The sequence below is a fragment of the Phyllostomus discolor genome, chromosome 10, assembly GCF_004126475.2.
Source record: "Phyllostomus discolor isolate MPI-MPIP mPhyDis1 chromosome 10, mPhyDis1.pri.v3, whole genome shotgun sequence".
NCBI classification, from domain to species: Eukaryota; Metazoa; Chordata; class Mammalia; order Chiroptera; family Phyllostomidae; genus Phyllostomus; species Phyllostomus discolor.
In genome coordinates, this window is record NC_040912.2 from 83,290,676 (window position 1) to 83,307,480 (window position 16,805).

The window sequence follows — 16,805 nt, forward strand, 5'->3', positions numbered from 1 at the left end:
CAACACTGGTCTGCATTTTAAAAACTCAATATTTAAAATCAGAAAATTCCTTCTAAAAATTTGGATTCTGGCTTCTTTTGTCAAATTGGACAATATGACAAACTGGGTCATGTTCCCACATGGAGGCGAGAGGCAGGTGCCCCTTGCAGACGGGATGATTCACCACAGCACGCTCCCCAGTCCTCCTGCATCCAGCTCACTGCCTCCACTCGCTCACCTTTCTGGTTCCCGGGGCCTTGCGAGGTCATGACTCCTCCCCTAGTGATAGGGACCGATAAACTTTATGGCAGGAAAAAGCGATGTGATTGGGTCTGAATTTCAAAGATCAAGCAGGCAGCAGAAGGGAAGACAGAGGGAGAGAAGGGTGGTAAGGAAATCAATGAAATCCTCTATTAATTAAAAATTTAAAAGGCACCCTGCCTAGTGTGTTGGTTGGGCATCTTCCCACAAACCAAAAGATCATGGGTTCAATTCCAGGTTAGGGCACATGCCTGGGTTGTGGGTTTGGTCCCTGCCTGGGACATGTACAAGAGGCAACTAATGGATGTTTCTCTCCCTCTCTATCTCCCTCCTTTTCTCTCTCTCTAAAATCAATTAGCATAACCTCAGGTGAGGATAAAAAATTAAGTTAAAATGGGGCTACCATCATTGAAGGGGAGTCACCTAGCAACTCCCACAAAAAACTTCTAAGAAATGGCCTGAAAACCACTGAGTTCTGTAAGAGGTGACGAGGGTTTGCGACAAGGCAGCGTGGAGGGAACAGGAAAAAATGGACAGAGGAGGATAAAAATTTGAGAGCTTTTTAAAGGGAAAAAGTCTCCAATGCTATGTAACCAATTTAACCCTGGGAACAAGGAGAAAGCAAGCAGAGGACAATTTGCAGGTTTCTGGCTTAAGTTATTAGGTGGTGACCCTCCAAAATAAAAACCAAGAGGAGGAACAAGTCTGGAGAAATGGGGATCGTTCGGTTTAGGTTATGCTGACTCTGTGGAGGCTGGAGACGTGCGGCCCCATCTCAAAAGCCCCAGGGAATCACCGAAGGAAACGTCTCCCCAAGTCTAACATGATAACTCTCTAACGGCTGATCATACGCTAAAAATAAGACAGCATAAATACCAAAAAAGTAAGATTAAGATGGAATATTATAGATCTGGATAAAATATTGCAACAAGGATTACACAGGGTCACTAACGTCATTTATAAAAGCATAATTATAAGATACATAAAAAAACATAGAAAACTGTACTTGAACAATGATTAAAATAAAATAAAAAAAAACACAATAGTATAAAAGCCTACCAAGTCTCTTCATGTAAAGAATACGCACTTATATACTATACTGTTTCCATTAAGGATTACGGATGGCTTACAACAAAAATACATGGAAAAAAAGGATAAAATGTAAATAATGACGATAATAAAATGTAAAACTATTTTTTTCAGAAAAAAATTAGCACCAGGAGAAATCAGAACCAGGAACAAAGCAACGAGGTATGCGGACATCGGGGCCCTCCGAAACACCACTGTTGACAGCCAAAGTGGGGGGATGACTGTAAGTCACAGCACTCTCACTGTCCATTAGGAGAGAACGCAGCAATCCCTCCCTTGACAAAGGGCACTTTTTGGACACCTTCCCCAACAGAAAAGAGAGAATTGCATGACAAATGTTTCTCTCAATTAAATAAACTTAGCTTTCTAAAAAAAAACTCACTACCTTGCCCCTTTTTCTCAAATGTTATTGCAGGACAGTTCAGTATTTCTAAAAATGCTTTACACATCGACATTTGGGATATTACTACAGCAAACACAGGGGAGGATTTCACACAGCTGCTTTTCTGTGGTACCTTTTGATAAAAACAAAGCTGGCTGGTGTGGCTCAGTGGACTGAGTATGCCGGCCTATGAGCCAAAAGGCTGCTGGTTCGATTCCCAGTCAGGGGATAAAAGCAAAGAACCAAACATCTAGGTATGACTCAGTGAAGACATCTGGGTAGGGGAACAGGGAGGGGAGGAAGGGGAAAGTGGACATGCAATGGGCGAGGTGTACAGCTTTCCGATGGTCCACCCCGACCCATAGAAGGAGGGACACGACTTTGAGGAATGGATGCACTGCACATCCTTCAAAGCACAGCAAGTGGGCTTTCGTCCGAGTTTAATAAGAGCAGAGCAGACAGAGTGAGGTAGAAAGTGGAGGTCAGCACCCAGCAGTTACACACTCTCTGTGCTGCCTGAGGGCGCAGCCACAGGAGATGGATGTGAACATGAGCACAGTATGGTTGATATCCTTTTATAAAAAATTAAGGCACCTGATTAAAGGCCATCCCACATCAGCACAGAGGAGGTAATCGCATGCCCCAGTAATTAAAGGGCGTGTACAAAATGCACAAAATAAAGACCTACAGAAAGCACACACAGAAAAAATATTCACCTGCACCTAAATTTAAAGAAATGCAAAAAGCACTATCATTTTGCAACTCTAAGCCAAGCAAAAGACTAACTTTAAAAATTCACTATTGTGCGGATTTGAAGAGTTATATTCAAAATTTGTTGGAAATCCCAGCAAATTGTTTCCCCAGGATAAGGGCAACAAGTAAACTATGATATATTTGTGTTTCTGTGCATAACAATGATCATGCGTGACAAACGTGAACACATACGGGAGGATGCTTATGGCACATTGAGTGGAAAAGGAAGGACATAAAGTTGATGCACTGGAACGGCATACACGGGCATACGGAAAACCCACAGCCGGGCCACCAACCAGGTCAGCAGGGAGCTGCGTGTGCGGGAGCTTCCCGCCAGCCTGGGAAGAGCTCCCAGGAACTGCAGGCAGAAGCTGCCACGGCCGGGGCTCGCCCTGCACAGGCCCCACCTGCACTCAGGATTCACCCTCCCTTTGCCCGCTCCATGTCCAACCTTGTCCCCAACCTTATCCTCCAAATCAAACAATGTCTCCTTTTGCATCTTCTTGAATTTTCACAGCACCCTGTGAGGTAGGTATTTTAGAGAGATCATTCAGTGAATGAATAGTTATAAATCGAAGTTCAACAGAAGCTTTGTTTTCCGACCTTCCAATTGCAGAAGCTTCTTCTATTTCGCTGACGTCCTTTACGGTTTACCTGGCTTCTTGGCCGACGGGGCAGGGACAGAAACCGGGGGACGGGCTTCTGCAGCCGCAACAACGGGCCCTCCTTGTTTCTCAGGGCCCTGTGCGTGCTCAGCAGAAGCAGCTGAATTATCTAGAAAGAAGAAACACATGAGGCTTCCTAAGACACTCCTTTTATCATTTCTAAGTGTCATGTTACAGTGGGAACATCAGCCTAGCGAATCAAATCTCAGACAAAATTCTGGAGAGTTTGGGTCTTTGGATTTAAAAATATGTTAAACACACATATGCACATGTAGGAGACCGTTCTGCATGGTGTGGGCCCAGACAGGACCCACGCCCATGGATAGGTTCTCCTGTGGGGAATCAGGCCTGCATTGCACCTAGACTATGAGACTTGCTTTTGCTAAAACTCCCTCACCCTGAATTGAGGCAGCAAACGTTTACTGCATGTCTTTAAAGTAAATTCCTAAAATCCCTGCTAAACCTTCCAAGGACAAGTGTAACCAGTTCAACCACTTTTCCCTTTGCATTTGCAAGTATCCTTCTTCTGTGATGTGATTAGCAACATCCTCTCCTTTGTTTTCTGTAAAAGGTAACCACCTAAAGCGAACCTGTGCTTAGTAAATGAGGACCATCATGTAATGTGCCCAGAAAAGAAATAAAAGCCAGTCAAGGCGAGGGCTGAGGCTTTTTCTCCTCTTGAGAGAGAGGCCATGCCATCCCTTTTCCTGCACAGGACTCGGGAGTCCATGTGACTTTCTCGTGCCTCATCCACAATGTGGCGGACCCCACGAGCCAGGGTCTGCATCGTGCACACTCACAGAGCAGGCAGAAGGAAGCTATTTCATAGCAGGAGGGACCCACTACCCAAGACCAGATGGAGATCATGACAGATCCCGTACACAATACAGAGGAGAAGGCCCCTGCCGCCACTCAGGGTGCCCCAGATAGCCTCCAACACCGGGACGTGCAGAGGCCCCCCTGCCTTCATGCCACCTGCCCATGAAGGCGGCCATTACCATCTCAACGTAAGAAAGCTCCATGGTAAATGCTTAGAGACTCTGCTTTGATGATAACAGTTTTCCCATCAACAGCTCTCCTGGGCCGACCACCCAGTAAAACTGATTTTTAGCTACAGGCAAATCCAATAGAATAAGTCACCTAAATGCATCACAATGAAAGAACATTCAATCATACTGTGTAGACCTAAACAGTGGCAGGCTGAGCAGCGATATGGGAAGATGGTCATGATGTTGGATGAAGTGACAATTTAAGACACGACACCAGAACCTACTTTGACCACGACTGGAGCAGTCTTTGTACAGTAACAAAACTGAAGGGCTTGCAAGTAAGTGGTCACAATTACTGTGCATTAGAGTAAGTGGAGCCATGTACAATTTTTACTTCTACTCTGTTATCCGAATTTTTCCGTAATGTGGTTAAAATTTCCTAACAATTAAAAAAGAAAATTTAGCCCTGGCTGGTGTGGCTCAGTGGATTGAGTGCTAGCCTGAAAACCAAAGTGTCACTGGTTCAATTCCCAGTCAGGGTACATGCCTGGGTTACAGGCCAGGTTCCCAGTGGGGGGTGCTTGAGAGGCAGCCACACACTGATGTTTCTCTTTCTCTTAAAAAAAAAACGGGAAAAAGAAACCTTAATTCAATTTAATAAAGAAAGCCACACTACATTATCCTTACCTCTCCAGTCACTGGACCACCTTCCTCCTCTTTTTTCTAGTGAAGAGGTTAAGACTGGTGTACCTACTTCACGACCCCCAACTTACCAAAGAGCCGCACTGTTCAAACACTCGGGCAGGTGTTATTAGCTGGCAGCCCTGAAAATAAACTGGAGCCCTTCCCTGCTTGGTTACAATCACAGTTCTGTCTCACAAATGCTGACTGTCCCAAGCTCCCCCTAGGACAGAGCACTTAATTAACCCATGAAGCGCTTTCAGGTCAAAGCAACATCAGGGACGGAGCTCTGTCTACCTCTGATGGTCTCACCTTTATTTTCGAGCATCTTGTGCAGCTTCTCGTGCCTGTAGGTAGAGATGATCTGGAAGTTAACGACACTGGGGACATTCAGCCCCTGGTCCTGCAGCAGCTTCAGGGACGCCGCGTGAATGAGCTGATGGGATCGTTTGCACTTCTGCAGCTTGCACTCTCCCTTGACAAAGGACTTGCACACGTGAAACTTGTTGCACTTGTCCTTGAGGTTGCAGTAACCATACAGGGCTTCGCCTTTGTTGTAGCACAAACACACCTAGGACAGAAATGAGGCGACACTGAAAACAGTGGTTTTCACTGCGGCTTTCTAGCCAATGGCTGTTAAAATCACTGAGTGAAAGGTTCTTAAGCCAATGGCTGTTAAAATCACTGAGAGAAAGGCGGATGGGTAGGGTTACCGTGCTCCCTCCCAGTCTCCCCTAGCTGTGCTAACACTCAGCTAACCTGCCCACCTTTCCCAAAACCTGTAACCAATGAGGGAATTCTGTGCAAGTATTAAAAGCTGGCCCCCTTGACTCAAGACGAGACCAATTCTTTTTCTTTTTTAATCCTCACCAGAGGATATGTTTATTGATTTTTAGAGAGAGGCAGAGGGAAAAAACATCAATGTTTAGAAAACTCTACTTTGGATTGGTGGTCTCTTGTAAAATTTTCCTTTGGGACTCCAACTATTTTATTTTTATTTATTTCTCTTTTTATCCCCACCTGGGGACACCTTTTCATTGCTCCTTAGAAAGGAAGGGAGAGAGAAGCATCAATTGGTTGCCTCCCATACACGCCCAGACCAGGGATTGAACACGCAACCCTTGGGTAAGAGGATGATGCTCACTTGAGCATCACTGATGCTCAAGTGAGCCATAGTGGCCAGGGCTATTTTATTTATTTTTTATTTTTTAAAGAGTTTATTTATTTATTTTTAGAGAGAGGGGAAGGGAAGGAAAAAGAGAGGGAATGAAACATCAATGTGTGGGCCCTGGCTGGTGTAGCTCAGTGGATTGAGCACGGGCTGGGAACCAAAGTGTCCCAGGTTCGATTCCCAGCCAGGGTACATTCCTGGGTTGCAGGCCAGAACCCCCAGCAACCACACATTGATGTTTCTCTCTCTCTCTCTCTCTCTCTCTCTCTCTCTCTCTCCCTCCCTTCCCTCTCTAAAAATAAATAAATAAAAATCTTTTTAAAAAAACAAAAACATCAATGTGTGGTTGCCTCTCTCGCCCCACTACTGGGCACCTGGCCTGCAACCCAAGCATGTGCCCTGACTGGGAACTGAACTGGTGACACTTTGGTTCCCAAGGCCTACGCTCAATCCACTGAGCTACATCAGCCAGGGCAGGGCTACTTTATTTTTAAAATATTATTTGTGTCTAGCTAAAGAAACACAAATATAGTAACTTTGCCATTATAGCAGTGATGGTGGGTACTTTTTAAGCATTTGAAACAAAATCATGTTGTCTGAAAGCAATTAAAATCGGCATCTAAGGCCCACAAATAAGTAAACGGCAGAAAATACTTATAACAAATATGACCAGAAAATAGTTTTTTATCATTAAAGACATCTTATCAATTAACAGGAAAAGACACATGCCTCCATAAAAAAAAAGGCAAAAGCATAAACAGGCCATTCACAAAACACAGGCTTCATAGACAGACCTAAATTCAAATCTGCCATTTACTGCGTGACCTTAGGTAAGTTACATCATCTAGCTGAAACTCAGTTTCTACACCTGTAAAATGGGGGCAGGTTATTAATGAGCTAAAGTATATAAACCACTTAGCGTTTAGCATTCACTCAAAAAAAAAAGTAGCCATTATTATTATGTGTGTACCACAGGAATCCGTCATTCCCTATGTATTGAAGTCCAGTAAAACCAGAGACTCCAGAAAGGTCAGCCCTGTACCATAACCCCACCCCAACCCCATATACCTCAGGCTGTCAGGCTCCCCGGGACTTCTCCCCTCGCCCCTCGCCCCCTACCCACCCCCACCCCCACCCCCACCGCAGACCACGTGACAACGACTCCTTGGTGACTCACCTCCGGTAAAAGGCAGGGGTCGTTCTGTAAAAGCAGAATCCGAAGCTGGGCCTCATTGAGGCCAAACAGCCCGTGGTTTTTCAGGACTTGGATGTTGACAGGTGTGTGGATATCATGGGAAAGGGTACAGGTAGACCTAGAACACACAGCTCTCGATCAGAGGCCCAGGTTGCCTCTCCTAGGCGCCCTAACTGGGGACCAAACCTGCACCCCAGGCATGTGCCCTGACCAAGACAGAACCCGCGGCCTTTAGGTTCACGGGATGACGCTCCAACCAACTGGGCAGGGCTGGGGCTTTGGGGTTTTGTTTTGTTTATTTTGTTGGTTTGTTTGTTTCATTTAAATGAGGGCGCTTTAAAGCCAAGCCTCCCCCGCCCCCAGTCACTTGCCTTGACAGAGAGTGCCCGCCTGTTTCATAGATGACCGCACTTGCCCTCTGCACCCCAAACAGCTGCCCACCCCCATAGGCCGCCAACGTGCCCCCAGCCCTGCTTTGGGGAGCTTGAGTGAACCAAGGCAGCCCCAGATGACCTCTCCCAAATCATCCACCCGCTCCGGTCCCCGCTCCGGTCCCCGCTCCGGTCCCCGAGGGTCAGACTAGATGGGCCTTTCTAAACCTAGCGAGTTCAGACTGGCTTCTGTAAAACTTTGTGTTTACGTGGGAAGAGGCCACCTCTGTGTAACAGGCCCCAAGGATCTGATGGGATCCGCAAATACCCCGCAAAAGACCACTGGAGTAAATGAACCCCAGAGCCCCAATCCTGATTTTTTTCCAGTCGTGCTGTGCAGGGTCCGCGGGCAGGGATGTCTAAGAAATCCAAGCTGAACTGGCCTCCCTCCTCATTCCGCACCAGACCAGGGCGGGCCTCCTCTGGAGGACCCTGCGGGGGGCCCCTTCCGGAGAATTCCCTCCCGCCCTTTCTGAGGAGGTCGCAGGGCCCCGACACACAGCCCCCTTTTTCAACTCTTTTGTGTCCCGCTTCCAGCGGCCTTCGCGCGCGGGGATGGCGCCGCTGCCCGGCCCCCGCCCCGCCCCTCTCCGCGGGCCTCACCAGCAGTCGCGGTTCGGGCACTTGCCCAGCATGTGACGGCGGCAGAAGTGCAGCTGGTCGCAGCCCTGGCACTCGCCGCGCTGGTAGCGGGCGCACAGGCGCGCCGAGGACACCGCCACCACCCTGCAGGCCGAGGGGCCGCCGCCGCCCGCGCCCACGGCGCCGGCCGCCACTTCGGCCTCCGCGTCCCAGGGGCCGTCCTTCACCTCCACCTCCTGCAGCAGGAAGCGGTCGGGCCCGGCCTGGCGCAGCACGTCCCGGAGCCTGGCCTCCGAGAGCTCCACGTGGGCGCGCAGGTCCTGCAGGAACATGCGGCCGCCGTGGGCGCACAGCACCTTGGTGAGGAAGGAGCAGACGGTGGGCTCCGCCATGCTCTCGGCGGGGCTCCCTGCGCAGCCCAGCACGGAAATCCACCGCGGGCAGACTCCTCCCAGTCACGTCCCGGATTTCAAACCAAGATCCCGAGACAGTCTGGGGGAGGGCTGGCGGGGTGGGGCGGGGGAGGCGGCGGCCGTGGGCCCAGTGGGGCCCCCTGGACGCGGACCAGGCAGGGACAGTACTTACTGAGCGCCCGCTCTGTGCCAGGCGCGGGCCAAGGTGAATCCGTGCCTAAGGGATGGCACGGAGGGATTGTGTGGTGGTGGGGGAGTCACAACACGCAAATGAGAGAATTGGAGACACTGGTAAAGAATGCAAGGCCCTGGCTGGCGTAGCTCAGTGAATTGAGCGCGGGCTGGGAACCAAAGTGTCCCGGGTTCAATTCCCAGCAAGGGTACATTCCTGGGTTGCAGGCCATAACCCCCAGCAACCGCACATTGATGTTTCTCTCTCTCTATCTCCCTCCCTTCCCTCCCTAAAAATAAATAAAATCTTTAAAAAAAATTGCAAAAAAAAAGAATGCAAAGATGACATAGGTAGTGCGAATTAAACAAAGAATTTCAACTATCACAGCTGAAGTCTTTTTAAAAGAAGGGGTTTATTAATGGCCCTTGGTAGCAAAAAAAAGTAAGACCAGTCTTGGGACATGGAGTCTAAACCTCCAGAAACGTGTTAGGGAAGAAAGACAGCATGTCCATTGTCCTGGGGTTTTGCAGGCGTTTTTATACAGCAAGTGGGTTGGGTCTGGGCGCAGTAAATGGGTCTGGAAGGATTTACATCAGCTACAGACAGTGGGATGGGAGACGGTGAAGCAGGTCTGATTGCGAGGAAGAAGTGTCAGCTCCGGGGGAAGGGGCGGCAGGCACCTCTCCAAGTCTGCTGTGGAAGGTGGCAAGAAAGGCGCCTGAAACAGCCTAAGAAGCAGGCCAAGGAGATGGACGAGATAAGGCTTTCAAGCTGAAGCAAAAAGAGAAGAAACTCGAGGAGCTAACATCTTGGGTCTGGGGTGGGCAGGGCCCCCTGGCCACAGGGGGATTTAAGAAATCTGGCAAAAAGTGAGCTGTTCCTGGCGCCTGGGGCAGTGTTGACCCTAAATTCCATCCCTGTTTTAGCATCTGGGTCCCTGTCCTAACATTCCTGCCACCTATAGCTAGACTGAAGTATTGTTCTCGAGCCTGTTGTCCGGTTAGGAATGAACTTTTGTAAATTATAATAATGATAATAATAAAATAAAGAAGAAGAAGAGGAAGGAGGGCCCCCTCCTGTGGATTAGCTGTGGGCAGCAGATTGGAAAATTCACGTGCAAATGCAAAGCCAAGGCTTTTAGGGTTGGATGGTGCCTGGCTGCTGTCTCTGGGATAATCCGACTGCCACCTGGCAATTAATCCCAAATTCCAACAGATACACAGGAATGTGAGCAGTCTGGTGTCAGAGCTGGTCCTCGGCTACTAACAGTCTAACTGTTCTGTCTCACTCTCCCTCTGCTGCGATCTTGATTTAGAACGTCTCTGAATTTTTTTGGTCATGGAGTAGAAGGAGCTCAGTGGCCTCAGGTAATTACTATGAAAAAGCTCTCTGAGGCGGCAGACACTAGCCAGCCACACGTGGTGGCCGGGCACTTGAAATGTGACCAGTCTCAACTGGGATGCGCTGTGTGACGTGCGTACACTAGAATGCGAAGATTTAGAATGAAGAAAATGCAAAGTACGTCATTAATAACCCATGCAGCTCACTCGCTATTTCTGTGGACAGCACAGGTCTAGACCTGGACATGGATTAAACAGCTATCCTCTTGGCCCCTCACCCTGCCCGTTTAATGAACATTTATTGAGCTAATACAGCGACCTAGTTCAAAGACGAATAAGACATAACTCAGGAGTTCCACCGGCCTAGTTGGTGGTTCTGAGGACCCGGTGAGTTCATGTCCTGTAACGTCTAGAGGACGGTAACTAGACAGACGCCAGAAAACCACCTCTGCCGTGCAAAAACGTTTGGACTTAGGTAGTGAAGACTTGGGAAACCACTTCAGGATTTCCGTTGCAAAGTGACATGATCCCCTGCCTAGAACGCTTCCCCCTGATCTAGAGCTCTCCTGTTTGCCATTCAACTCTGAGCTTAGAAGTTCAAGTCCTCTCTCCATCAAGGCCTGTTCTGGCCTCCCAAGCTAAAGTAGCTCCCCAGTCTCCATATGGAGCTTACCACTGATAATGTTTCTTCTTGTTTATTTATGCATTTCTGGAATTCAGGGGCGTGAAAGCAGGAATCTCATTGGTGTTGTTTATTGCTGTATCCCTACACTTAAATCAGTGCCTGGCCATACTGTAGGATAGATAGGTGTTTTAGAAAGATCCCTGGCAGCAGTGAGAATGTATTTCTAGGAAAGCAAGACAAGATGAAGAATAACAGAGGAGGAAACAGGATTTGGGGGGTTATGATCTCAGTTTTTATTGTATGGAGATTGCGATGGACAATCCAAGATGAGACGCTTGGTAGGCAGTGAGTTGTATTGGATTGACCAAAAATTTCATTGCTTTTTTCCATAAAATAAAAGACACATTTTTCATTTTCACCAATAACTTTCTTGATTTGGATATTTTGAGAATGTCAGCTGTCTCCCACTATTGGCTTCTAGTGGGGAGAGGCCAGGGGTGCTGCTAAACATCTTCCAATGCATCAGGCAGCCCCTCAGCAAAGAATTAGACCAAATGTCAATAGTACCCAGAAACTTCACAAACCACTTTTGACACATTTGATCAGTCACAGCACCTTCTCCATATACTGCACAAATCCTTTTTTGCGTTTTGGTCTTTTTACTTTTCTTGAAATAATAAAGCATAATACACTGAAAATGTTGTGCATCTTTTTCCATCTTTAATATTAAAGTTGCTACACAAACATTCACCAATTTTGGTAAGTTTAAATGCATGCTGTGAGAGCTGTTAAGATCACTCAGCAAAAATGAAGAGTGGAAAGCTGAGGAGGATGAAACCCTGGGGACTAGCAACATTAAACATGTGTGGACACTTGAGAGCCTGCTCTGACAAAGTAAACAAACAAATGGGACAAAGAGCTAATTGGGAAGACGCACACGTCTGCTCACGCTTGATTTGATGGCATTTTCGTGCATTTGAATGCGGGCACTCTGGCAGCAGCCCGTTGGCCGTCCATTATTGCACTTACACTGAGGTGCAAGTGGCAATTTTGCCTTCACTTTAATCAAAGCCACACTGCCACATAGGGATTTCGGTCCTCTCTCTCTCCACCCATTCTGAGATTCAGCAGCGAGAAGGGCTTTCAAAGGAGTGACTGTTAGGACAATTCTGATGACCATTTACCTTCACGTGTTTACCTTTGCTGCCTCAGCCTGGCCCTGGCCCCACCCCTGACCACAGGAAAGGTGCCTCACAGCAGCTTGCAGCCTCTCCGTCTCTAAGCCCCGAAACAAAAGATGTGCCAGTTGGCTAGGGGGCTTCTCCACCACCACCACCTTGCCTTTCCCTGGCGGTGTCATGGTCATTGAGTCCTGGGACGATAAAGCCAAAAGGGAAAAAACACAATCCCTACCCCTCAGTGAATAAACTGGTGTCTGCAGTTGATGGTCTTTTTTGGAGACACCTAGAAATCAAGCAAAGACGGGGAGCAGAGCAAAATTAATATGTACTTTTTATTAGTCTCTAAATGAGCTTGAAGAACAAGAAAGACAACGGCACTACTGAAATGTAAATTGGTGAAGCTTACTTTATTCAACAGAATTCATGGTCTCAGCATATGAAGCGCTCAGCCCGTTACGAGGTATGGCACAGTGCACGAGACAGCTTGACTCGGCCCGCAAGGAGCTTACATTCTAAAGCGGAAAGCAGACAGCTTCTGGGGGGGAGAGATGCTGGAAATGAACAAGGCAAGGCACGCCGTATTTTAAAAACTGGGCATTTGGGAGGCACACATCCAATCTCATCTACAGGACTCCTGATGGAGGTAAACGAGCTGACCTGGGGATGCTGGGAAGGAACTGAGTCAGTGGTTCTCAGCAGCGACAGTTTGGAAATGGATGGGTTGTTGGTGTCATAATAACGGGGGACCATTACTGCCACTCAGTGGACACGGGCAGGAATAACGGATGTCCTGCAGTGTATGGGCTAGCCCCACACGACGGAGAATTATTCTGTACCTATACGACTTTCTAATGTCCTGCTGGACACATATGGAGGACCTACAGCTTGCCCAAGAGAATACAGTAAGTGTTTTCCTCTTAGACAACCTGTACTTTGTCTTGTCCTATTATCATTGTTCAAAGTAAGGTAATTTCGCTCTTTCCCTCCCCTTCCAGATAAGGTGTATGGTCTGTTACCACTTAACCCCAATACTGGTCTTCATTCTAGTGTCACCTGTACTTCTTTCATTCGCCTATACTTCTGTACAGGAGGTAGCCTCTGAGCGACTCTTAAATCCAACCCTATTCACTCTAAGCAGAAATAAATACCTACCTCATGATGTTGCCTAGCATAGTCCTGTGTGAGCATTTCCACATGGAAGTTCAGTTTAGTTTCATCACCAATTGCTTTCCTCCTGCTTTTCCCTTAGAAGAGTTAGGCAATTAATTGGTTTGTAAAGAAATGTGTGTGCGTAAATAGACTGCATTATCGATAAGTCATCTCAGGACAGCGAAAGGGATATTACAAACTGCTGTGGAAAAGGTGACTAGATCTGACAGGGCGTGTGGCTGTCACCCTAACTGGGGGCGGGAAGGGCTTTACTGCCACATAGTATGTGAGGGCCAAGTATGCTGAACAGTTTGCAATACGCTGGACACCTCCTCACGGTAAGGAATGCTTCTACGCCCTATACGAATTCTGAATGTCTCACCAGACATTCGTGTATCAACTACGGCACGTCTGTCAAAAAATATATGTCCTCATTTTCTCCATTTCGACAATCTGTAGACTGATTGTCTTGCATAGTAACTTTCTCTCAATGAAGGTGTTCTTATAGAAATACGTATTACCATAAGCAAGTAAGTTATTGCATCACTGCTTTCTAGTCTAATGTCCACTTATATCCCTGCTATTGTATTTTCGTACACTTCTTGATACAAATTAGCTTCTGATCTGCTACCTTCTTTTAAGTTCAAATTATTCGTTGTAAGTAGGTGTAAACATCTGACTACTTAATTAGGTCTTCTGGTATAGTCGTGCCTGAGTTGTGTACTTCTTCTTATTTTCCTTTTATGTTCATATTACTTAATTTTAAACTTATTTCTAAAACTGTGTGTAGGCAGAGTATGTTACCACTGAATTGCATTTTGAGGATGATAAAGTGGATGTTACAAAGTATTTGTCATAAAAAAAAAAAGGCAGGAGTGCTAGCTGAGAACCACTGAGCTGTGCGGTGAGGGTAGCAAAGGCTGGACAGAGTCCAAACAGCTTGTGTGGGAGAAGATAAATGCTGGGGTGGGGTGGGGAACGATCACGTGGGACCATGATAGTGATTTGGAACTTTACTCTAAAAGCATGATCAGATTTGTGTTTTGAAAGATTACTAAGTAAACATTTTAAAAATAAGGCCATTCTGGCTAAGGAAAGAAGAACTTAGAAGGGGGCAAAGAGATATTTAAGGGGGAAAACCACCTGGGAACAGCTTAGGAGCCCTGGGGAAGGCAGAGGGGGGCGTCAGGATGACTTCTGGATGGATTTCTGCTTGAGCAGAGGTGTGGATGGCGATACTACGGACTTAACATACAGAATACGGGGAGGAACCGGTTTGTTTGAGGGAGGTGGAACGGGAATTCCGTTTTGGACATGCTCACGTCGAGATGCCTGTAAAATATTCCACTAGAGATGTGCAGAGGGCAGTCAGACAGAGTCAGATAGATTGCATCTCTGCAACATGAGGGTCAGGATCAGGAAATGAAAACTCCAAAACAGAAGCTACCATGAAAAAAAATAAATAAGTGATGGAGAGTAACTACTTGTGGCAAGCCTCCCAGAAAATAACCCTACGGTAAAATATCTCCATTCATTTGTTATTGGTACAGCCCTTTAAGCTAAGGAGTTGTGGCATGCTTTGCACCAATCAAAAATCTGACTAATATGAAATCTGGAATGCTCCTTAATTTTCGTAGTGTGTCTGCTAGAAGGAACTAAAACAGGCCACTTTGGAGATGGGGGTGGAATGTTTGAAAAGGAAAACAGAAAGGAAAGACCTGATTCATAATAAGGAACTTGGTGCGCACACCACCGCCACCCTAAAAACTGACTGCGTTCCACTTCCGTATAATACGGTCCACCTAGAAAAAGCAGCCCCTTGCAGGGACGAGGCCCCTTGGAGCCACTGTTCTGTGTGTTCCGGTTCTGTGCTCACCAGGAATAAATCTCGCCTCCTTAGGAGCCCAGCCTTTCGCAGGAGGGCCCTGCTCCCAATTCCCAGGGGAGCCCCACCCACCACGGCGAAGACAGGGGCACTCGGGTTTATCGGTCATGATGGTGTGACTCCGGTTACTACAGCCCAGGACTCCGAAAAGACACACACACTTCACGAAAGCCGACCTGAACGAAGCCTGCCTTGGAATCCTACTGGTTAGAATACAAATGTCTACTTGGCTCTAAGTATATAAAGACCCCAAATGGCCCATTGATTCCAGCTGGCGCTTCTTTCCGAGCCACACTTGGCAACTCTTCTCATTGAACTCCAGAGTCGACCTGAATGGAGCCCCCCTAAATAAACGTAGAAATAACGCAATGTATGCCTCACACCAGTTTCACTACAAAGGTATAGCACCATAGCTGCGTCTGTAACGGCATTTAAATTACCTTTACTCCGCCCCCCCCCGCCCCCGCATATTCCTAAGCATTCTCCGCCCCAACCTTTCAATCTTCCATCCACGGATGGAATCACTGTCTTATGTCCTTATGTCAACAGGCATTTGTAGATTTCTTGCCAAGTTCCCAAATTAATTCTTTTTTAGTTTAACCCGAACAAAACCAGGCCATCCAGTAAACTATAAGAGTGGTTGACAGAGAGAGGTTGCTTTAGTCACAGAAGTTATAGAAACCCCCAGTCACCTCTAAGGCAGCGCTCCCGACCTCTGCGCCCCCATACTGCTGTCTGTCGCCGTGGAAACAGTGATTTAGCTGCAACGGGGTGCATTCTGGACGTTGGGGGTTTTTGCAGTTTCCAGATGATTTAAAATGTGCAGCAAAGTTTGGGAACCACCGATCCAAGGCATTTGATAACGAGGCAAGGAAATGTCAAAAAAAATTTCACTATTTTTCTGTAGCCATCTGCTTCTATAAGTGATCGGACAGGTTACGGCATCCTTTAAGACAGTGTCTTCGTCATTCCTAACTAATCACGCAGCCTTTATCTTTATCTGCTTCGGTATATTCAATCACGTATCCCGGGTAAATCTGATCCTTTTGAAAGATGACAAAGACGGACGGGTTCAACCTGGAATCCACACAGCTGTCGTACAGTGAAGGGGGGCTCGTGTAGCTCCGATTCCCCTCGATGGGATCTCCGACCAGGACCCGGGCGGCAAACATCACGGTGCTTTTGGGGTTGTAAGGGCAATTCCTTTGGGCAGCGATGGCATCTCTCATAAAGTAATATCCTAGAAATAATAAGAAAAAAGGGTAAGAACTAGTATAAAAGAAGGTACATAGTTTATAAGATCATTGACACATGAAATGATGAGCATTGACTAAGCCAGCGATTTCCAGCCGGTGTGCCGCAGGAGCAAGCGCAGAGCCATCTGTGAGACTGAGAGCAGGCTGACAGTGATCGGAGGGGAGGGGGTGGTGGGGGACAAGAGTGAAGGGTAGGCAGGGACAATTATAAAGGACACATGGACAATAACAAGCAGCGGGGCAGAAACAGGGGAGGGGAGGTGGGGAGTGCTGGGGTGGTGGGGAAGGGTGGTGGAGAAAAGGCAGAAAACTGTGCTTGAACAATAGCAACAACAACAACAACAACAAAAGAGCTATTGCTGGGAACAAGGAAATTAAGAACTAAATTTAACCTTAATAGACAAGAACCACATTGTAGCTAAAAAGAAATGGTAAAAGAGACAAAGTGCAGTTAAGCAAACATCCTGTGTCTAGCAGACGCTCTCCCCTGGGTAGGCTAGATAAGCAGTGCTTTGTAGTTTTAATGAGAAAATAAGAACCTAGCTAGCTAGAGCCAGGAGATTACTAGGTTAATGAACAAACAGCCTGCCTTCCCGCCTTATGCAA

General features: G+C 47.2%; 2 protein-coding genes across 2 annotated transcripts in view; both read right to left on the bottom strand.

Annotated features, from left to right (window-relative positions):
- Positions 1–1,277: 1,277 nt before the first annotated feature.
- ZC3HAV1L (zinc finger CCCH-type containing, antiviral 1 like) lies at positions 1,278–8,685 on the bottom strand. The gene is made up of 4 exons (XM_028525853.2): positions 8,200–8,685; positions 7,148–7,283; positions 5,112–5,370; positions 1,278–3,238 (listed from the first exon to the last, which is right to left on the bottom strand). The coding sequence occupies exons 1-4, from the start codon at positions 8,568–8,570 to the stop codon at positions 3,108–3,110; spliced, it is 897 nt and encodes a 298-aa protein (XP_028381654.1). The 5' UTR covers positions 8,571–8,685; the 3' UTR covers positions 1,278–3,107.
- Positions 8,686–12,295: 3,610 nt separating this feature from the next.
- The window catches only part of ZC3HAV1 (zinc finger CCCH-type containing, antiviral 1), a 57,839-nt gene continuing 53,329 nt past the window's right edge, over positions 12,296–16,805 (bottom strand). The window contains 1 exon segment of the mRNA XM_028525872.2: positions 12,296–16,183. Within this exon segment, the coding sequence (XP_028381673.1) occupies positions 15,915–16,183 (269 nt within the window). The 3' untranslated portion in view covers positions 12,296–15,914.

Coding starts and splice junctions, on each gene's coding strand:
- ZC3HAV1L (XM_028525853.2), bottom strand. CDS start 8,570: ATGGCGGAGCCCACCGTCTGCTCCTTCCTCACCAAGGTGCTGTGCGCC. Junction 7,284..8,199: donor TGCCCGAACCGCGACTGCTG/GTGAGGCCCGCG, acceptor TGTGTGTTCTAG/GTCTACCTGTACCCTTTCCC. Junction 3,239..5,111: donor CAAGATGCTCGAAAATAAAG/GTGAGACCATCA, acceptor TCTTCTTTCTAG/ATAATTCAGCTGCTTCTGCT.